This window comes from Nomascus leucogenys, chromosome 22a, assembly GCF_006542625.1.
Source record: "Nomascus leucogenys isolate Asia chromosome 22a, Asia_NLE_v1, whole genome shotgun sequence".
NCBI classification, from domain to species: Eukaryota; Metazoa; Chordata; class Mammalia; order Primates; family Hylobatidae; genus Nomascus; species Nomascus leucogenys.
The window spans coordinates 67,190,714-67,214,097 of NC_044402.1; the positions used below are offsets into that span (position 1 = coordinate 67,190,714).

The 23,384-nt window shown below is 37.2% G+C and overlaps 1 protein-coding gene across 1 annotated transcript in view; it reads right to left on the reverse strand.

Annotated features, from left to right (window-relative positions):
* Nucleotides 1-23,384, reverse strand: part of CD2AP (CD2 associated protein) — a 157,596-nt gene that overhangs the window by 67,829 nt on the left and 66,383 nt on the right. Inside the window, exons 4-5 of the mRNA XM_003254197.4 lie at nt 15,238-15,338; nt 5,110-5,230 (exon numbers count right to left, since the gene is read on the reverse strand). Of these exons, the coding sequence (XP_003254245.2) occupies nt 5,110-5,230; nt 15,238-15,338 (222 nt within the window). The remainder of the gene's footprint in view (nt 1-5,109; nt 5,231-15,237; nt 15,339-23,384) is intronic.

Genomic DNA, 23,384 nt, shown 5'->3' on the forward strand with positions numbered 1-23,384 from the left:
AAAAGCCTGGCTCTTCTGCAGGCTCCATGCAAGAATTAGGTGGGAAAAAGCTGCATGAATCATTCATGTACAAACAAACCATAATTATGGATGAAGACAAAAGTGTCAGGGAGCTTAATAAAGTTTAAAATGGTGGAATGAGAAACACAGCACATTAACTTCAGTAATAATCTTAATGATTTCTAGAAATCTTTTATCAATTATGTTTAATACAATCACCTATTAAATTTTAAAATATTATCTGACTTTTTTCTCTAAAATTAATTTTCTTGGCCAGATGTGGCTCACATCTGTAATCCCAGCACTTTGGGAGGCTGAGGTGGGGGAATTGCTTGAAGCCAAGAGTCCAAAACCTGCCTGGGCAACATAGGGAGGCCCCATCTCTTAAAAAAAAATGTTTTTAATTAGCTGTGCATCATGATGCATACCTACAGTCCCAGCTAATTGGGAGGCTGAGGCAGAAGGATCGCTTGAGCTCAGGAGGTTAAGCTGTAGTGAGCTATGATCATGCTACTGCACACCAGCCTCAGCAACAAAGTGAAACCCTGCCTGTTTAAAAAAAAAAAAAAAAATTGCACAAAACAGACCGTTAGCCAGACGAATAAAGAAAAGAGAGAAGAATCAAATAGACACGATAAAAAATGATAAAGGGGAGATCACCACTGATCCCACAGAAACACAAACTACCATCAGAGAATACTATAAACACCTCTATGCAAACAGACTAGAAAATATAGAAGAAATGGATAAATTCCTGGACACATAAACCTTCCCAAGACTAAAACAGGAAGAAGCCAAATCCCTGAATAGACCAATAACAAGTTTTAAAATTGAGGCAGTAATTAATAGCCTACCAACCAAAAAAAAGCTCAGGTCTAGACGGATTCAGAGCCGAATTCTACCAGAGGTACAAAGATGAGCTAGTACCATTCCCTCTGAAACTATTCCAAACAACAACAAAAAAAGGACTCCTCCGTAACTCATTTTATGATGCCAGCATCATCCTGATACCAAAACTTGGCACGGACACAACAAAAAAAAAGAAAATTTCAGGCCAATATCCCTGATGAACATCAGTGCGAAAATCCTCAATAAAATACTGGCAAACCAAATCCAGCAGCACATTAAAAAGCTTATCCACCACGATGAAGTCGGCTTCATCCCTGGGATGCAAGGCTGGTTCAACATATGCAAATCAATAAACATAATCCATCACATAAACAGAATCAATGACAAAAACTGCATAATTATCTCAATAGATGCAGAAAAGGCCTTCGATAAAATTCAACACTGCTACATGCTAAAAAACTCAACAAACTAGGTATTGACGGAACATATCTCAAAATAATAAGAGCTATTTATGACAAAGTCATAGCCATTATCATACTGAATGGGCAAAAGCTGGAGGCATTCCCTTTGAAAACCGGCATAAGACAAGGATGCCCTCTCTCATCACTCCTATTCAACATAGTATTGGAAGTTCTGGCCAGGGCAATCAGGCAAGAGAAAGAAAGGGCATTCAAATAGGAAGAGAGGAAGTAAAATTATCTGTTTGCAGATGACATGATTGTATATTTAGAAAACGCCATCATCTCAGCCCAAAATCTCCTTAAGCTGATAAGCAACTTCAGCAAAGTCTCAGGATACAAAATCAAAGAGCAAAAATCACAAGCATTCCTATACACCAATAAAAGACAGAGAGCCAAATCATAAGCAAACTCCCATTCACAATGGCTAAAAAGGGAATAAAATACCTAGGAATACAACTTACAAGGGATGTGAAGGACCTCTTCAAGGAGAACTACAAACCACTGCTCAAGGAAATAAGAGAGGATCCAAACAAATGGAAAAACATTCCATGCTAATGGATAGGAATAATCAACATCATGAAAATGGCCATACTGCCCAAAGTAATTTATAGATTTGATGCTACTCCCATCAAGCTACCACTGACTTTCTTCACAGAATTAGAAAAAAACTACTTTATATTTCATATGGAACCAAAAAAGAGCCCACATTGCCAAGACAATCCTAAGCAAAAAGAACAAAGCTGGAGACATCATGCTACCTGACTTCAAACTATACTACAAGGCTACAGTAACCAAAACAGCATGGTCTGGTACCAAAACAGATATATAGACCAATGGAACAGAACAGAGGCCTCAGAAATAATACTACACACCTACAACCACCTCATCTTTGACAAACCTGACAAAAACCAGCAATGGGGAAAGGATTCCCTATTTAATAAATGTTGTTGGAAAAACTGGCTAGCCGTATACAGAAAACTGAAACTGGACCCCTTCCTTATACCTTATACAAAAATTAACTCAAGATGGATTACAGATTTAAATGTAAGACCTAAAACCATAAAAACCCTAGAAGAAAACCTAGGCAATACCATTCAGGACATAGGCATGGGCAAAGACTTCATGACTAAAACACCAAAAGCAATGGCAACAAAAGCCAAAATTGACAAATGGGATCTAATTAAACTAAAGAGCTTCGGCACAGCAAAAGAAACTATCAGAGTCAACAGGCAACCTACAGAATGGGAGAAAATTTTTGCAATCTATCCATCTGACAAAGAGCTAATATCCAGAATCTACAAAGAACTTAAACATATTTACAAGAAAAAAAAAAACCATCAAAAGGTGGGCAAAGGCTATGAACAGACACTTTTCAAAAGAAGACATTTATGCAGCCAACAAACCTATGAAAAAAAGCCCATCATCACTGGCCATCAGAGAAATGCAAATCAAAATCACGATGAGCTACCATCTCATGCCAGTTAGAATGGCGATCATTAAAAAGTCAGGAAACAACAGATGCTGGGGAGGATGTGGAGAAATGGGAACGCTTGTACACTGTTCATGGGAGTGTAAATTAGTTAAACCATTGTGGAAGACAGTGTTGCAATTCCTCAAGGATCTAGAACTAGAAATACCATTTGACTCAGCAATCCCATTACTGGGTATACACCCAAAGGATTATGAATAATTCTACTATAAAGACACATGCACACATATGTTTAATGCAGCACTATTTACAATAGCAAAGACTTGGAACCAACCCAAATACCCATTGATGTTAGACTAGATAAAGAAAATGTGGCACATATACACCACGGAATACTATACAGCCATAAAAAAGAATGAGTTCGGCTGGGCACAGTGGCTCCCGCCTGTAATCTCAGCACTTTGGGAGGCTGAGGTGGGCGGATCACCTGAGGTCGATGGTTCAAGACCAGCCTGACCAACATGGAGAAACCCCGTCTCTACTAAAAATACAAAAAATTAGCTGGGCATGGTGGCACATGCCTGTAATCCCAGCTGCTTGGGAGGCTGAAGCAGAAGAATCGCTTGAACCTGGGAGGGGGAGGTTGTGGTGAGCCAAGACTGCATCACTGCACTCTAGCCTGGGCAAGAAGAGTAAAACTTTGTCTCAAAAAACAAAATAAAAAAAAAAGAATGAGTTCATGTCCTTTGCAGGGTCATGAATGAAGCTGGAAACCATCATTCTCATGAACAGAAAACCAAACACCACATGTTCTCACTCATAAATGGGAGGTGAACAATTAAGAACATATGGGCACAGGGAGGGAACATCACACACCGGGGCCTGTTGGGGGGCGGGGGGGGCAGGCAGGCAAGGGGAAGGATAGCATTAGGAGAAATACCTAATGTAGATGACAGGTTGATAGGTGCAAACAACCATGGCACATGTATACCTATGTAACAAACCTGCACGTTCAGTACATGTATCCCGGAACTTGAATTAAAAAAAAAAAAAAAAAAAAAAAAGGAAAAAAAACATTGCATTCTCTTACCACTGAGTGCACTGAGGTTTATAAACCCATTTGCTATACCAACTTTATGTTTTCCTACTTAATTTCAAAATTTGTACTCTTCCATATGTAAGACACTGAAAGTACTGATAAAAGAAAGCAAAAAAAAAAACAAAACAAAACAAAACTAATAGGTCACAACAACCTACGATGCTGCAAACATTATGCTTAGAAACTACCTGTCAATTCACGAAACAGCCCTTTCACGTTAAAAAAATAATTATTCCTGTTTTGCAAACAAAAAAACTACAGTTAAGCAAAGACAACCAAGACATAGTTTCTGCAATCACGGAAGACTAACAGCTTAGTATGATCTTGTATGTAAAGATAGATTAAAACATATAAGTGTAGCATTGGGACACAATGAAAAGTATTCAGTACATAACCAGTCTGAGCAATCTTACAACTTCATCTCATTACTTTTTAATATTTAGTTTTCATATATATTTGCATTAAGCCGGTTCTAAAAACAAAAACCAATGTTATTGGCAACCTTAAGGTTATGATCTACTCCTAATATCTACAAATCCATCTAATCATAAAATTGCCAAATAGTATTAGCTAATGCAAATCCCCGAAAATTCTCACTACATATACATTTCCATCAAGAAAAACATATTCTTATCCCTACATTTCCACTTGTAAATTCAAGACCTCTTTTGGAAAACAAAACAAAACTCTCCTAATTCCTACAGCAATTCTTGAAAGTAACAAAATTTAAATCTAGCTTTGGGGTAAAATTTTGTCAATCATACTCTTAAATGGTGAGCAAATTAAGAAGAATTTGTGGGTGAGTCTCTAAATAAGTAACATCACAAAATAACTAAGTGACATTTGGCTGCCCAGAATAAACAAAATCTATCACGTGAATACAGAAAATAACAAAAGTAAGGTTGTTTCTTATTTCTAAAATTTCTGAAGTATTAAACAGGCCATTTGCAAACTCAGCAGACCAAAAATGCATATAAATATATCTTTACTAGGAAGAAGTCAGATAACCTAAGATGAATCATTTTAAACTCAGGGTACTAAAGATTTACTTAAGGTTAAAGCAGAAATCGGAGAAAGAAAAATATTAAATTATTGGACTAGATATTTAATTCAGTTTATGTCCCCATCATAATTTGCTTTTTTAAAGTAGACTAATTGAAGCTGACTGAAAGTTCAAAAGAAAGAACAGAGTTTCAAAAAATACAAAATAAAACACTAGATGATATATAAAGTTTATTTAAATCAATTAAAAATTTAAAAAAATAGTCTACCTGAATCGTCCTGGGCTTCATGAGTTTCACCATCATCTGTTACCTCTAATTCTTTCACAAAATTTGAGGGAAACAATCCCAACTTGTTATTCAGGGTTCCACTCCACCAGCCTTCTTCTACCTGAAAAAGTTCACAATTCAAAAGTAAAAATAACTTCTGTTAAGTGAAAATCGTCACCCTATGGGAAAATTAAGCTGCAAAAGCAAATGGGCACAAAATTAGCACTACGAAATAAACCCTTTAAAATTTAAAACACAATGAAGAAAATATATTTAAAGTGGATTAAATTTTAGTATATTACTCATATATGGGATTAATCATACATCAACAGCACTTTGCAACATTTACAATGAGAATTTGTAATCAATCGCAATCTATGAAGTACTTTCCATGAAAGTATCAGATAACCATATATACTATATTAGCAGCAAGAAGTACATAGCTTCCGGAATGTCACTCTTGTAAACACTACTAAGCATTGATTTGTATATTATTTAAAGTATTTGGAAATTTTTTATTTGAAAAAAATTTGATGATTCTAAGAATGTAACTTCCTGGCCAGGCATGGTGGCTCAGGTCTGTAATCCCAGCACTTTGAGAGCCCAAGGTAAGCAGACTGCTTGACCAGGAGTTTGAGACCAGCCTGGGCAACGTGGTGAAATCCCATCTCTAAAAAAAAATACGAAAAGTTAGATGGGCATGGTGGTTCGCGCCTGTAGTCCCAGCTACTGGGGAGGCTGAGCCCAATTGTGCCACTGGACTCCAGCCCGGGTGACAGAGGAGACCCTGTCTCAAAAAAAGAAAAAAGAAAATAAACATAACTTCCTAAATGGCACAGAAAATTGCTAAACCTATTACTTGAACAGTGATTCTTAGCTTACCTATAATAATTTCCTACTTTTAAAAACCCAGATGTCAAGCTCCACTAAACACCTTCCTCCAAACAGATATATCCTCATGAATCAAACACTTCAGAAAAACATTTACACTTACCAACAAGATTACTCAATTTCTATGAAATTATTTAATATTTAATAACTTTAAAAATGTATAGTTTCTGATATGGATGTTAAGGAGTGCTCACAGGTTAAAAACAATTTTTTAGGCCAGGTTCACTGGCTCATGCCTATAATCCCAGCGCTTTGGAAGGCCAAGGCAGGCAGATCACCTGAGGTCAGGAGTTTGAGACCAGCCTGGCCAACATGGTGAAACCCCATCTCTACTAAAAATACAAAAAAAAAAAAAAAAAAACAAATTAGCCAGGTATGGTGGTGCAGGCCTGTAGTCCCATCTACACGGGAAGCTGAGGCAGGAGAATCAGTTGAACCTGGGAAGCAGAGGTTGCAGTGAGCTGAGATGGCGCCACTGCTCTCCACCCTGGGCAACATAGTGAGACTCCAGCTCAAAAAAAAAAAAAAATTTAAAAAAGAGTAAACTATTCACTGTCAAATTTTACTTAGCAGCACTACACACAATATAGCTAGAAAAAGATCTATTTCTTGTTTAAAATATTTTTGTTTTCCATCTCATAAAAGGTAAGCAACCTTTTACTAAGTTAGTCATCTAACAGCCAATATGTGTTAGTCATGGTGTTAACTACTAGGAAAAGATTCAAACTTGCATATGAGAAATCCCTGTTCTTCAATAAAACATTTAAAGAAAAAAACAAACAATAAGCAGACGGCTACAATACAATGTAAGAGGTACTATAACTAACATATGAACAAAATGCTGTTAGGAGCAAATAGAAAGGGCTTGAAAGAATTTAAAAAAATGCTCCCCCCCCAAAAGGAAATGACAAAAACAACGTGATATTAAAGGCTGAATAAAAGTAAAACTATAGTGACTTAAAAATAAATGATTTATTCATGGAAGGTATAGCTAAAATACAAAATGGGTGCTAGGATACAAGCTGTCTGAGGGAGAAAGGGAAGGCAGTAAAGCATGAAGTGACCAGAATTTTTATCAGACTTAAGGAAGCACCAAAGAACTGGAAGTGATCCAAACTAGATGTAGACCAAACGAGAATAGATACAACAAAGGGAGAGACACATCAGCTGTCTATTATCTATACCTGGAACCCCAATTGGCAACAACTGAGGAGTTAGGGTTAAAGAATTCTTAGGAGGCAGAGTAGTACAGTGGTAAAAAAAAAAAAAAAAAAAAAAAAAACTCAAAAATAGACTGCATGACAATTTGCAATTGCAAAAATATAGAACCAGCCCAAATGCCTATCAATCAACAAGTGAATTTAAAAAAAATGTGGTGTATATATATACACACATCATGGAATACTACTCAGCCATAAAAAGGAACAAAATAATGGCATTCGCAGCAACATGGATGGAATGAGAGACTATTATTCTAAGCGAAGTAACTCAGGAATGGAAAACCAATCATCGTATATTCTCACTCATATGTGGGAGCTAAGCTATGAGGATGCAAAGGATACATTGGACTTTGATGTCCAGTGATGAATGATACATTGGAATCCAATGATGAATGATACATTGGACTTTGGGGACTTGGGGGGAAAGAATGGGGGTGGCGAGGGATAAAAGACTACACATTGGGTACAGTGTGCACTGCTCAGGTGATGGGTGAACCAAAATCTCAGGAATCACCACTAAAGAATGTATTCATCTAATCAAACACCACCTGTTCCCCAAAAACCTATTGAAATAAAAAAATTTAAAAATTAAAAAAAAAATAGACTGCAAGGATTGAAATTCAGACTTAGATGGCTGCAAGAAGATCTCTCATCCTACAATTGTGACCTTGACACTCCTCCCACCAAGAAGTGGTGGTCTCTGTTCCCTGCCCCTTAAATCTTGGTGGCTTATGACTCACTTGTAACCAACAGATGTTAGTTTGTAAAGGGCAATAAAGCTAACATGTGCTGAAATGGTTGCACTTAAGAGCTGTGAACTGCCATATAATAAGTCCGACGACCTTGAGATGCCCATACTGTAAGAAAGTCAACCCAAATGGAAAGGCTAACATAATGGCTCTCCAATTGGCAGTTACAGTCTTCAAGGTTTCTAGGCACCAGACATGTGAGTGAAAAAAGCTTCCTATTATTCCAAGAAACCCCACCATTGAATCTTTCCAGCTAAGGGCCCCAGACAAGCCATTTGGGCTATACCCCATCTGAATTCTTGACTCATAGGCATAATACAACCGTTACTCTTTGCCACCAAGTTTGGGATGGCTTGGTATGCAGAAACAGTAACTAAAACAGCCACCACTTATCTTCCTTAATTGAGTCTCTTCCTATGTACAATGGGGATAAAAATACCTATCTTCTTAGGTTTTTTAAAACTTTCAAGGATATAATAAATGTGAAACTCTCAGCACAATGCTTCAAACATAACATAAGCTCAAGAAATGTTAACTATTATTACTGCAACCAAGTGAAAATAAAATAGAACAGCCTTTTGTAGAAACACAATCGAAGCTTGTATAAACATAAACACTAGTGATAAATTACATTACAGGGTGTTTTGACACAAAATCAATCTGTGCTATAATACATGATATCAAAACATACATGTTGAAAACATGACCTTCAACTGTGAAATTAAACTTTAATACTCCTTCAAATGATAAAAGCAGAGACATGAAAAATTATTTTAAATTTTATTTTTCTTTTTTTTAATTTCCATAGGTTATTGGGGAACCGGTGGTGTTAAGTTACATAAGTAAGTTCTTTAGTGGTGATTTGTGAGATTCTGGTGCACCCATCACCTGAGGAGTACACACTGCACCCAATTTGTAGTCTTTTATCCCTCATCCCCTTCCCACCCACTCCCCTCGAGGCCCCAAAGTCCACTGTGTCATTCTTATGCCTTTGCATCCTCATAGCTTAGCTCCCACTTACAAGTGAGAACATATGATGTTTGGTTTTTCATTCCTGAGTTACTTCACTTAGAATAACAGTCTCCAATCTTATCCAGGTCGCTGTGAATGCCATGAAATCATTCCTCTTTATGGCTGAGTAGTATTCCAGCACATATATACACACCACAGTTTCTTTATCCACTCATTGATTCATGGGCATTAAGGTTGGTTCCACATTTTTGCAACTGCGAACTGTGCTGCTATAAACATGCGTGTGCAAGTATCTTTTTCATATAATGAGTTCTTTTCCTCTGGGACTGTAGTGCGATTGCTGGATCAAGTGATAGTTCTACTTTTAGTTCTCAAATGAATCTCCACACTGTTTTCCATAGTGGCTGTACTAGTTTACATTCCCACCGGAAGTACAGAAGTGTTCCCTGTTCACCACATTCACAACAACATCTATTTTTTTTTTTTTAATGGTCATTCTTGCAGGAGTAAGGTGGTATCACATTGTGGTTTTGATTTGCATTTCCCTGATAATTGGTGATGCTGAACATGTCTTCATATGTTTGTTGGCCATTGCATATCTTCTTTTGAGAACTGTCTATTTGTGTCTTTAGCCCACTTTTTGATGGGATTGTTTTTTTCTTGCTAATTTGTTTGAGTTCATTGTAGATTCTGGATAGTAGTCCTTTGTCAGATGTATAGATTGTGAAGATTTTCTCTCACTCTGTGGTCTGTTTACTCTGCTGACTGTTTCTTTTGCCATACAAAAGCTCTTTAGTTTAATTAGGTCATAGCTCTTTATCTCTGTTTTTAGTGCATTTGCTTTTGGGTTCTTGGTCACAAAATCCTTGCCAAAGTCCATGTCTAGAAGGGTTTTTCCAATGTTATCTTCAAGAATTTTTATAGTTTCAGGTCTTAGATTTAAGTCCTTGATCCATCTTGAGTTGATTTTTGTATAAGATGAGAGATGAGGATCCAGTTTCATTCTCCTGCATGTGGCTAGCCAATTATTCCAGCACCATTTGCTGAAAAGGATGTCCTTTCCCCATTTTATGTTTTTGTTTGCTTTGTTGAAGATCAGTTAGCTGTTAAGTATTTGGGTTTATTTCTGGGTTCTCTATTGCGTTCCATTGGTCAATATGCCTAGTTTTATACCAGTACCATGCTGTTTTGGTGACTATGGCCTTATAGTATAATTTGAAATCAGGTAATGTGAGGTCTCCAGATTTGTTCTTTTTGCTTAGTCCTGCTTTGGCTATGCAGGCTCTTTTTGGTTCCATATGAATTTTAGAATTGTTTTTTTTAATTCTGTGAAGAATGATGGTGGTATGTATAGGAATTCTGTTGAATCTGTAGATTGCTTTTAGTAGTATGGTCATTTTCACAATACTGATTCTACCTGTCCATGACCGTGAGATGTGTTTCCATTTGTTTTTGTCGTCTATGATTTCTTTCAGCAGGGTTTTGTAGTTTTTCTTGTTGAGGTCTTTTGACTCCTTGGTTAGGTATATTCCTAAGCATCTTTTTTTTTTTTTTTGCAGCTATTGTAAAAGGCGTTGAGTTCTTGATTTGATTCTCCAGATGACTGCTATTGGTATATAAAAGAGCTACTGATTTATGTACATTAATTTTGTACCCAGAAACTTTGCTGAATTCTTTTATCAGTTCTAGGAGCTTTCTGAAGGAGTCTTTAGGGTTTTCAAGGTAAACGATCATATCATCAGCAAACAGTGACAGTGTGACTTCCTCTTTACCGAGTTGGATGCCCTTTATTTCCTTCTCTTGTCTAACTGCTCTGGCTAGGACTTCCAGTACTATGTTGAAGAGGAGTGGTGAGAGCAGGCATCCTTGTCTTGTTCCAGTTCTCAGAGGGAATGCTTTCAATTTTTCCCCATTCAGTATTATGTTGGCTGTGGTTTTGCATAGACGGCTTTTATTACACTGAAGTATGTCCCTTATATGCCAATTTTGCTGAGAGTTTTAATGATAAAGCGATGCTGGATTTTGTCGAATGCTTTTTTCTGCATCTATTGAGATGATCGTGTGATTTTTGTTTTTAATTCATGTGACGTATCACATTTACTGACTTGCGTATGTTAAACTATCCCTGCATCCCTGATATGAAACCCACTTGATCATGGTGCATTATCTTTTTGATATGTTGTTGGATTCAGTTAGCTAGTACTTTGTTAAGGATTTTAGCATCTATATTCATCAGGGATATTGGTCTGTAGTTTTCTTTTTTTGTTATGTCCTTTCCTGGTCTTGGTATTAGGATGATACTAGCTTCACAGAATGATTTAGGGAGGGTTTCCTCTCTCTATCTTGTGAAATAGTGTCAACAGGATTGGTACCAATTATTTGAATGTCTGGTAGAATTCTGGTGTGAATTCGTCTGGTCCTGGACCTTTTTTGTTGTTGGTGGTCATTTTTTAATTACCATTTCAACCTCGCTGCTTGTTATTGTTCTGTTCAGCATATGTAATTCTTCCTGATTTAATCAAGGAGGATTGTATCTTTACAGGAATTCAGCCATCTCCTCTAGGTTTTCTAGTTTATGCGCAGAAAAAAGTTCATAGTAGCCTTGAATGATCTTTTGTATTTCTGTGGTGTCAATTGTAGTATCTCCTGCTTTGTTTCTAACTGAGCTTATTTGGATTTTCTCTCTTCTTTTCTTGGTTAATCTTGTTAATGGTCTATCAATCTTATTTACCTTTTCAAAGAACCAGTTTTTTGTTTCATTTATCTTTTGTATTTTTTGTTTGTTCCAATTTCACTTAGTTCTGCTCTGATCTTGGTTATTTCCTTTCTTCTGCTGAGTTTGGGTTTGGTTTGTTCTTCTTTCTCTCATTCCTTGAGGTGACCTGAAATTGTCTGTCTGTGCTCTTTCACAGTCTTTGATGTAGGCATCAACTTTTAAGTTGACTTTTAAGATAAAAGTTAGGTTATTAACTTTCCTCTTAGCACTGCCTTTGCTGTATCCCAGAGGTTTTGACAGGTGTGTCACTATTGTCGTTCAGTAAGAAGAATTTTTTAATTTCCATCTTGATTTCATTTCTGACCCAATGATCATTCAGGAGTAGGTTATTTAATTTCCACGTATTTGCATGGTTTTCAAGGCTCCTTTTGGAGTTGATTTCCAGTTTTATTTCACTGTGGTGTGAGGGAGTGTTTGATAGAATTTCAATTTTCTTAAATTTACTGAGGCTTATTTGTGGCCTATCATATGGTCTACCTTGGAGAAAGAACATGCACTGTTGAATAGAATGTATATTCTGTGGTTGTTGTGTAGAATGTTGTATAAATATCTGTTAACTCCATTTGTTTCAGGGTATAGTTTAAACTCAGTTTCTTTGTTGACTTTGTCTTGGTGACCTGTCTAATGCTGTCAGTGGAGTATTGAAGTCCCCCACTATTATTGTGTTACTATCTCATTTCTTAGGCCTATTAGTAATTGTCTTATAAATTAAAGAGCTCCAGTGTTAGGTGCATATATATATAGAATTGTGATATTTTCTTGTTGGACAAGGCCTTTTATTATTATGTAACATCCCTTTGTCTCTTTAAACTGCTGTTGATTTAAAGTTTGTTTTGTCAGACATAAGAATAGCTACTCCTGCTAACCATTTGCATGAAACGTCTTTTTCTACATCTTTAAGTTTATGATTCCTTATGTGTTAAGTGAGTCTCTTGAAGGCAGCAGAGGGTTGTTGAATTCCTGTCTACTCTGCAATTCTGTATCTTTCAAATGGAGCATTTAGGCCATTTACACTCAACATTAGTATTGAGATGTGAGAGACCATTCCATTCATCATGGTATTTGTTGCCCATATATCTTGGTTTTTTTTGTTTTTTGTTTTTGCTTTTTAACCTCTAATTTTTGTTTTATAGGTCCTGTGAGATTTATGCTTCAAAGAGGTTCTGATGTGTTTCTAGGATCCCTTTCAAGATTTAGAGCTCCTTTTAGCAGTTCTTGTAGTACTGGCTTGGTAGTGGTGAATTCTCTCAGCATTTGTTTGTCTGAAAAAGACTGTATGTTTCCTTCATTTATGAAGCTAAGTTTTGCTGGATACAAAATTCTTGGCTGATAATTGTTTTGTCAAGGAGGCTCAAGATAGGACCCCAATCCCTCCTAGCTTGTATGGTTTCTGCTGAGAAATCTGCTGTTAATCTGATAGACTGTCCTTTATAGGTTACCTGGTGCTTCTGCCTCACAGCTCTTAAGATTCTTTCCTTCATCTTAACTTTAGATAACCTGACGACAATGTCCAGGCGATAATCTTTTTGTGATAAATTTCCGAGGTGTCCTTTGAGCTTCCTATATTTGGAGGTCTAGGTCTCTGGCAAGGCCGGGGAAGTTTTTCTGATTATTCCCCCAAAAATGTTTTTTAAACTTTTAGATTTCTCTTCTTCCCCAGGAAAGCCAATTATAACCTGATGACAATGTGCCCAGGCAATAATCTTTTTCTGATAAATTTCCCAAGGGTTCTTAAACTTCTTATATTTGGATGTCTAGGGCTGTAGCAAGGCCAGGTAAGTTTTTCTGATTATTCCCCCAAATTTTTTTTTAAACTTTTAGATTTCTCTTCTTCCTCAAGAAGGCCAATTATTCTTAGGTTTGGTCATTTAACATAATCCCAGACTTCTTAGGGGCTTGGTTTATATTTTCTTATTCTTTGTCTTTGTTGGATTGGGTTAATTCAAAAATCTTGTCTTCAAGCTCTGAAATTCTTTCTTCTGCTTATTCAATTGTATTGCTGAAACTTTCCAGAGCGTTTTGCATTTCTGTAAGTGCATCCATTGTTTCCTGAAGTTTTGATTATTTTTTATTTATGGTATCTATTTCATTGAATATCTCTCCCTTCACTTCTTGTATCATTTTTTTGATTTCCTTAAACTGGGCTTCGTCTTTCTCTGATGCCTCCATGATTAGCTAAATAACTTACCTTCTGAATTCTTTTTCAGGTAAATCACAGATTTCTTCTTGGTTTGGATACCTTGCTGGTGAGCTAGTGTGATTTTTGGGGGTGGTAAAGAACCTTGTTTTGTCATATTACCAGAGTTGGTTTTCTGATTCCTTCTCATTTGGGTAGGCTCTGTCAGAGGGAAGTTTAAGGCTCAAGACTATTCAGATTCTTTTTGTCTCATGGGGTGCTCCTTTATGTAGTACTCTCCCTCTTTTCCTAGCGATGTGGCTTCCTGAGAGTCGAACTGTAGAGATTATCTCTCTTCTGCCACGCAGCAAGTCTACCAGGCTTCGGGCTGGTACTGGGGGTTGTCTGCACAGAGTCCTGTGATGTGAACCATCCATGGGTCTCTTAGCCGTGGATACCAGCACCTGCTCTGGTGGAAGTGGTGGTTGGGGCTGGCAGGCAGGGTATTGAAATGAACTCTGTGAAGGTCCTTAGCTCTGGCTGTTTAATGCACTATTTTTGTGCTGGTTGGTCTCCTGCTGGGAGGTGGCACTTTCAAGAGAGCATCAGCTATGTAGTATGGGGAGGAACAGGTGATAGGCGGGGCCTTAGAACTCCCAAGAGTATATGCCCTTTGTCATCAGTTACTAGGGTGGGTAGGGAAAGACCATTAGGTGCAGGCAGGGCTAGGCATTTCTTATCTCAGACTCTCCTTGGGCGGATCTTGCTGCAACTGAGCATTTGGGGTGTCTCCCAGGTCCTGCAGGAGCAGTTGGCTTCCTTCAGAGGGTCTGTGGGTTCTTTCGGCTTTCCTAACGTATTCCTGCAGTCGTTCTGGAGCAAAAGTTCACGATGTGAGCCTCCACATGCTGCTCTGTCTATCCCAGTGGGAGCTGCAATCTAGTCCTGCCTCCTGTCCATGATCTATTTTTAAAATATTTTAAAATCCCATTCTAAGATATCAAAATGTAGGAAAGTATTTTTATTAATATTTGAATGTGATAATTCAAACAAGGCAAAGCTTTTAAAAAGATTTTGCTTTGTATTCCTTCTAAGGCAAAATTCCTTCTATTTCACTGCTTTTTGCCTATGGTAAATTCAGAATCAAAGAAAAGGCTTGTTTATGTTCTCAACTACTTAGATTTCATTAATTTTTAGCTTTAAGGGGGCATTTTTATTCCTAAAGGCAGGAAATATAAATACATACACAAATACAGCAAGGATGAGTAAAGAAACTCTATACCATTTTTTTGAAAAAGTGACAACAGTTCTCACAAAAGACTAATATTCTTACAATTTAATTTTTCTAAAATCCACAGCATCAATTACCATTGCCGTTTTATCTGTAACACATTTTTTCCTTACCTCTTCATTAATATCAATAATATCTCCCACTTTCAGCTCCAGTTCATCCTCATTTTGTGGAATGTACTCAAAAAGAACTTTGCACTGACGCTTCTTGGTCTCTAAAGAAAGTAACATAATAAGAAATTAGATTAAGAAAGATCATTTTTAAAAACAGTATATTTACATGCCATGTTTATAGTCATAGGACTTATATAAATGAATAAAAACAGAACATATGAGCATTCTAAACAGCTAATCACAATCAGCCCTGGTTAGCTTTTTACCCCAAGCCCCACATTACAAATATTAAGGCTTCACGCAATAAAATCTGTTTATACATCTTATCCCACCATTTACACAAAAGCAAAATATCCAAATACCCATTACCATTTTTGAGACTAAAAAAACCAACAATAAAAGGCACTTTGGGCACAACAAATTCATCATAGACAAGTCCTCTAGGCTAGTGATTTTCAGACTACTTCCTAGTCAAGTCTGGGAATACTACTTAAAATTAGTACTTTTATGACTGTAAAAAGAAGCAGTAAGATGTACAAATTTCAAATTTCTTTTATCTTCTTTAATAACTATTTTCAGACAGCTAAAAATGAAACTCATTTATGTGAAGATAATTTTACTTTAGCTTTTCAAACAAGCTTCATTTATTCAGAAATGATCATTTATAACCATTCGCGCTTGTGTTCTCAACCTTTTTCAAACTCTAAGAACTGAGAACTCAGACTCACTCCCATCTTCAAAAGTGAATCATTAAGCAGCTACGGGTAGATGACCAGGAATAGTTGACTACTTCTTGATACTCAAAGTGTGTTTCTTAGACCAGCAGCAACAATGTAACCTGGGAGCTTGTGAGATATGTAGTATCTCAAGCTCCACCCCACATCTACTTACTAGGGACTGAATAAAAAGTTCCCTCAAAATTCATATATTGAAACCCTAACACCCAATGTGTTTGGCAATAGTGCCTTTGTGGGGATGGTAAATAGGGTTAAATGAGGTCCTAAGGGTAACACCCTAATGAGACAGGACTAATATCCTTACAAAAGAGGAAGAGACATCAGCCCACCATTGCCCTCCCCAACCCTCCAATACAAAGGAAAGACCAAAGGAGAAAACAAGGAGACAGTGGTCCTCTACAAGCCAGAAGAGGGGCATCACCAGAAACCAACCCTGACAGCACCTTGATCTTGGACTTCTAATCGTCCAAAACTGTGAGAAGATAAATCTGATGTTTAAGCTACTAAGTCTGTGGTATTTTGTTATGGTAGCCCTAGCAGACTGAATTTTGAATCAGAGTGTGCACTTTAACAAGATCCCTAGGTGGTTCTCGATCTTGTACCCAATAATTCAGTCACCCTGATCTTTAGTTCCTTGAAAATGGAATACCCTATTCCATCTCACACTTAAATGTATTGTTTCTTTTGTCAAGGAAATTTACTTTCATCTATGAAGCCCACCTTCAACTCATCTTCACTTCTCAGCTTAGAAGACACTCCCAAATAGCTTTCTTTTTCTTTTTTTTTTTCTTTTTCTTTTTTTTTTTTTTGAGACAGAGTCTTGCTCTGTTGCCCAGGCTGGAGTGCGGTGGCGCAATCTCAGCTCGCTGCAACCTCCACCTCCCGAGTTCAAGTGATTCTCCTGCCTCAGCCTCCTGAGTAGCTGGGATTAGAGGCGAGCGCCACCACGCCCAGCAAATTTTTGTATTTTTAGTACAGGCGGGGTTTCACCATGTTAGTCAGGCTGGTCTCAAACTCCTGACCTCAGGTGATCCACCCGCCTCGGCCTCCCAAAGTGCTAGGATTACAGGCGTGAGCCACCACGCCCAGCCACAAATAGCTTTCTAAATGAAATACTCTTCTTTTGTGCTACTCTAGCACCCTGTACTTACCACCCCCTATTTGCTTCTGCAATCCACCCAGCACCTACCATAGGGCCTGGCTTATTCTAGGTAACTGATATGGTTTATTTGTGCTGCTGTAACAAAATATCTGAGACTAGGTAATGAACATGGTACAAATTTACTTCTCACTTTTCTGGAGTCTGAGAAATCCAAGATCAAACTGCCAGCAGACTTTATATCTGGTGAGGGCCCTCTTGCTATGTCATCACACGTCAGAAGCGCAAAAAAGGACCTAAGCTAATACCCTCTTGCCCTTTCATAAGGCACTAACCTATTCATGAGAGCACAGCCCTCATGACTTAATCATTTCTCAAAAAGATCCTACCTATTAATACCACCACAATGGAAATTAAATTTCAACATGAATTTTGGAAAGAACCATAATTCAAACCACAGCAGTACCTGCTATATATTTTTGAATGAATTAATAAACAAATATCTAGGTCTAACTACATGGCATCATTGTCAACCAATATTATCACAAGAGTGTCTACATTCCATCAACAGCCTATCACCAACAATCCTAACAAGATTTTTCTTAATAATTTAAACGCACACTTAAAGAACAGAACTTGAGAAGAAAACACGCACACTAAAAAAAAATTAGTGATAAAACTTGAATACATAATGAGAGTAAAATATTTAATATAAACTACAAATATTTCAAAAATTAGAAAGGACAGGTTTGAACTGGAGCAGATATGGAAGGCTTCAAAGAAGAAATAACAGAGTTATACAATGAAATATGAGTAAGATACAAGAAGGTGGGACAGATGTGGCAGATATTCTAGAGCAAGGAAAACAGTTTTACTAACAAAGTAGGATTTGGTGATACAAGGATTCTAAGGAGAGAGGACAACAAAGGGAGAATCCTAACAAGTAATCTAGACAGGCAGAATTTCACTGCATCAAATCATGATCTCCAAATAAACTCTTTGTAAAGAAAGATGTCATGCTACAATAGAAATATCAGCTGTACTGGAAGTCAGAAGACTTATGTTCTGATACAGTTGTCATTATCTAGTTATTTCACTGAAATTCTCTAGGAATCAATTTCCTGGGCCATAAAATTACAATGCGGAACTAGAAAACCACTATAGTTACTTCAGCTTTGACATTCTGTGGATCTACGAAATTGTTCATCAAGACAAAAAGTAATCTAACTTCACCCCCAAAACAACAAAAGAAGTACATTACATGCAACCAATAGCATGGAAAGGTAGAAAACAGACATAACCATCAAGTAGATAAAATAATTGAGTCTCCAAATAAGAAAGTTACATCTGTGTAAGTTTTTTCCCCTTCCTAAAGCAATTAATAATTTGTATCTGATTTTTTATTGTGGTTTTTATAATAAAAGAAGCCAAAGAAAGCAAACAGACTGGAGGTGGAGCTCATGCCTGTAATCCCAGCACTTTGGGAGGCCAAGGCAGGCAGATCATGAGGTCAGGAGATGGAGACCATCCTGGCTAACACGGTGAAACCCCGTCTCTACTAAAAATACAAAAAAATTAGCCGGGCGTGGTGATGGGTGCCTGTAGTCTCAGCTACTCAGGAGGCTGAGGCAGGAGAATGGCATGAACCTGGGAGGCAGAGCTTGCAGTGAGCTGAGATCATGCCACTGCACTCCAGCCTGGGCAACAGAGCAAGACTCCATCTCAAAAAATAAAAAAAAAGGAAAAAGAAAGTAAACAATAACCATAATTTTTTAACTAACCTAGAGTTCACAGTAAAATTTTTCACATTTCACCTTTCACCAGACCTCATGGTAAATTTTTAATTAATTTAAATAGTTTTTTGCGTGCTTCTCATCTCTTGAAATATAGAGTCCCTAAATACCTTTGAAAGTTGTTCCAGTGACCTTGAGAAACTGTGTTCATTAATGTGTTATTTGCAGTTAGCACTTCATAGACAAGAGGCAAACAATCCATATTATTGAAAAGAAATGTCTATTTTGCTCAAGGAGCTCTTACAAGAATAAAATCCTTTCTTTCTGGTAATTTCAGACCTTTTTTAAAATGTGGTTTCTTTTTCATGAATTTTAATATCTCTTAAAATTGGACTTAAGGTGAAATGGACTACTCATTAGCCACCACTCAGGCAAGTCAGTGAAGTCTGAGCAGCCTAGTTATATTTTACCCAAGAGCTTTATTTCTTCCTCTCACACTAAGCATAATTTTTCCCAAGTAGTTTGTATTAATAGAATCATTTGCAAAAAAAGAAAAAAAAAAGATTCATTTAATCAAAGGAAGGAGTCACATTAGATAAAAACATCTAAATAGCTATTATTACCACAAACTATGAGTCATTTATTTTAAAAAGAAAAAATAATTCCACATTATTTCATATTTAAATAGGGTTCACTCATAAATTGAGGTGACTGCCTATATTGAATCCATCCATTAATTTAACTGCCAGCACAATTAAGGGGGGACTTAGAGATTTTTCACATTTCGAACTGCACAAAGTCAATAAATGTTAATTTCTATAATGTATCAGAACCCATGCTAAGCACAAAAAAGAAGAGAGGTGTCAATAAAAGGATACATGAAATTAAGTCCATTAAAAAAAAAAAAACTGTAACTAGTATTTTCTTTTTTTTTTTTTTTTTTTTTTTTTTTTTGAGACAGGGCCTCACTGTCACCCAGGCAGTAGTAAGAACTCTGTTCACTGCAACCTCTGCCTCCCACGCTCAAGCAATCCTCCCACCTCAGCCTCTCAAGCAGCTGGGACCACAGGCGCTCGCCACCATACTGGGCTAATTTTTGTATTTTTTTTTTTGTAGAGACAGGGTTTGCCATGTTGCCCGGGCTAGTCCTGAACTCCTGGGCTCAAGTGATCCACCCACCTCAGCCTCCCAAAGTACTGGGATTACAGGTGTGAGCCACCACACTCAGCTATTAGTATTTTCTTATCACAAGTAACCTTTAATACTTTCCAGTTCTACAAAAAAATTAATTGTACAAAAATTGTCTTCTAAAAATCATTATATAAGTAAAGCTACTAACAAGGAAGAGAATAAAGGAGGTACAGCAAAGGCGGGGACATATTGCATTTCTTTCATGTACCAGCACTATTCTAAATTCTTCACATCTCCCACACAACAAAGCATTAACACTCACTATCTCATTTAACCAATGAGAAAAAAAGGAAATAAAAAGTTAAATAATCCATCAAAGACCACATAGCTAAAATGAGGCAAAACTAAAATTATATCCACTTCTGGAATATTATGCCCACTTTTTTTTTTTTGAGATGGAGTCTCGCTCTGTCACCCAGGCTGGAGTGCTGGAGTGCAGTGCGCGATCTCAGCTCGCTGCAAGCTCCGCCTCCCAGGTTCACGCCATTCTCCTGCCTCAGCCTCTCCGAGTAGCTGGGATTACAGGCGCCCGCCACCACGCCCGGCTAATTTTTTATATTTTTAGTGGAGATGGGGTTTCACTGTGGTCTCGATCTCCTGACCTCGTGATCCGCCTGCCTCGGCCTCCCAAAGTGCTGGGATTACAAGCGTGAGCCACTGCGCCCAGCCTATTATGCCCACTTCTAAGCCTTCTATCTTTCCACTATAGTATGCTCTCTCCTTTACAGATTACATAGTACTTTGACATAGCTCATACAGTCTAGTCACACTGGATTTTTACTCCCCAAAAATACCATATACTTGCTTATTTCTGTGGGTCTGCCAAAGGCTACATTTCTTCCTTGAATGCTATTCTCCCAATCTCCATGTGCTTGTATGTCCTACCTAAAGAGCTTCAATACACTTTGCTTGACAACCCCAGTACAAAATTACCTTTTCATCTAAATTATCACTATACATGTCTCTCATACAGTTCTGAGTATATAGTATAAAACACCAGAATAACTGTAAACATTTATCAAGCACTTACAATTAATTAACATGTTAATACCTCTTATAGCCTATGAGAAAATTATGACTATCATCTCTATTTTATAGTAACTTGATGTTTGCCCCTGCTAGACTGTGAATTCTGAATTATCATCCATACCCAGCTTTATGTGGCAGATTTAATTAATTGCCTAGACCAGTATTATTTCTCATGATCATACTACTCACAGATATAAAGGCATTTGACACACAAGAGTTCAAAAATTTCAGAAAACTTTACATGTTTAGTATTTTAAAAAAACAAAACCAAATTGTGTGAAATTTCAGACTCAGTAAGGTTACTGCCCTTGTTCTTTTTCTAATAAAACAGAAAATCTTTAATTTCTAAATGTGGGTCATCAAGAATAGTTAGGTATTTCATGTCTGAAAAATAGATGTAAATATTCAGATCAAACAAAGCTCTTAAATTATGAAACCATTTCTCACTGAAGACTGTTTTTAATGTTTCCATCAAATGCTAAACAAAATAAGAGCATACCCAATAAGAAGTGGGAAGTTGAATGCTAAAACTTCAGAAATAACAGCAAAAGGATTTTTGACCCAATTTTTGGTTCCAGTTGGCTCTGGAAAAAATATCTTCAGGTTTTATTAAAGCATTAAAATGTATTTAACTAGTCAATTTTTAAAATAAATTTCTTTCTCTACCAGGCGCGGTGGCTTACGCCTATAATCCCAGCACTTTGGGAGGCCGAGGCAGGTGGATCACCTGAGGTCAGGAGTTCGAAACCAGCCTGACCAACATGATGAAACCCTGTCTCTACTAAAAATACAAAAAGTAGCCGGGTGTGGTGGTACACGCCTGTAATCCCAGCTACTTGGGAGGTTGAGGCAGGAGAATTGCTTGAACCTGGAAGGCGGAAGGTGCAGTGAGCCAAGATCATGGCACTGTACTCCATCCTGGGTGAGAAGAGCAAAACTCTGTCTCAAAAAAATAAATAAATAAAATAAAATAAAAATCAATTTATTTCTTCAATAAGCAAATAATCAAATGTTATGAGAAACACTGATTCGGCCATTTTACATGAATGATGAATGAATACATCATTTTCATGTAATGAAATATTCATTACATGAATACATGACATATGTATCAATCAGCCATTCATACAGTTGAATCTTTTTAAAAAATTTTTTCGCCTGGAGCAGTGGCTTGGGCCTGTAATCCCAGCATTTTGGGAGGCTGAGGCGGGCAGATCACTTGAGGCCAGGAGTTTGACACCAGCCTGGCCAACATGGTGAAACCCCATCTCTACTAAAAATAGAAAAAACTAGCCGGGTGCGGTGGCATGTTCCCGTAATCCCAGCTACTGGGGAGGCTGAGGCTGCAGTGAGCTGAGATTGTGCCAGTGAACTCCAGCCTGAGACTCTGTATCCAAAAAAAAATAAAAAAAATTCTCATCCTTAGCAATAAAAAAATCGTAATGCTTAGGCCATTAAGCGAAAGGCTCAAATTGTTCAAGATACTGCCTACTTTGCTGAGATGTTCTACTTAAGACACTCAAAATTTTAGAAAATCTTCATTATCACTATCATGAAGAAAAAGATAATGTGATCAGAGGTAAAGTATTATGTCTGTAGCATACTTTCAACTGATTCCATTAAAAAGGTATATGTATATAAAGCCAATGTGACAAAATGTTAACAGCATATGTAGGTGAAGGGTATACTATGTTCACTGCACAATTGTGCCTTCAACTTTTCTAGATATTTTTAAATTTTCCAAATAAAATAGAAAGTTAGAACAGCCTACCCTGTTCAAGAGGGTAGGGTGTTCTAACCCCAAGATGATCTAGTCATTTGAGTGAGTCTTTTTCTCCTTATCAGTCAGAATATTTCAATGTCAAAGAGCCACCATGAACCGACACGCTCATTTTTTCAAAAGGTATGCTGCAAAGATGCATAATCAGTGGACATAATTTGACAGCATTCAGAATGTTACTATTTTCTTCAGCACTGACTCAAAATAAGAAAGCATACTGTTTGCTACCCAAATGTTTTATGGGAGTGAAGTAATGTGTAGAGTGGCATTATTTCAACTAACATTTCATGTGCAACATCATCCCTTGCAGTATAAACACTAGTGATCTATCAGTATCAATCTCAATGTATCTTTTACACTCAAAATAATTAACTAGATGAAAAATCACTTCTGCTGTAGCATGAGTTTCCACTACTAAGGAAAATACAATTAGCAAACACTATGTATTCCCTCACGTGTGCCAAGTGATTTCATCTGGTATCAATTTCTTCCAAATGTAAAGTGAAACATCTACCAATATTCCACGCTGACTGCTAACATTCTGATGCTGAAACACGTCAATTATTTACTCTCTAAAC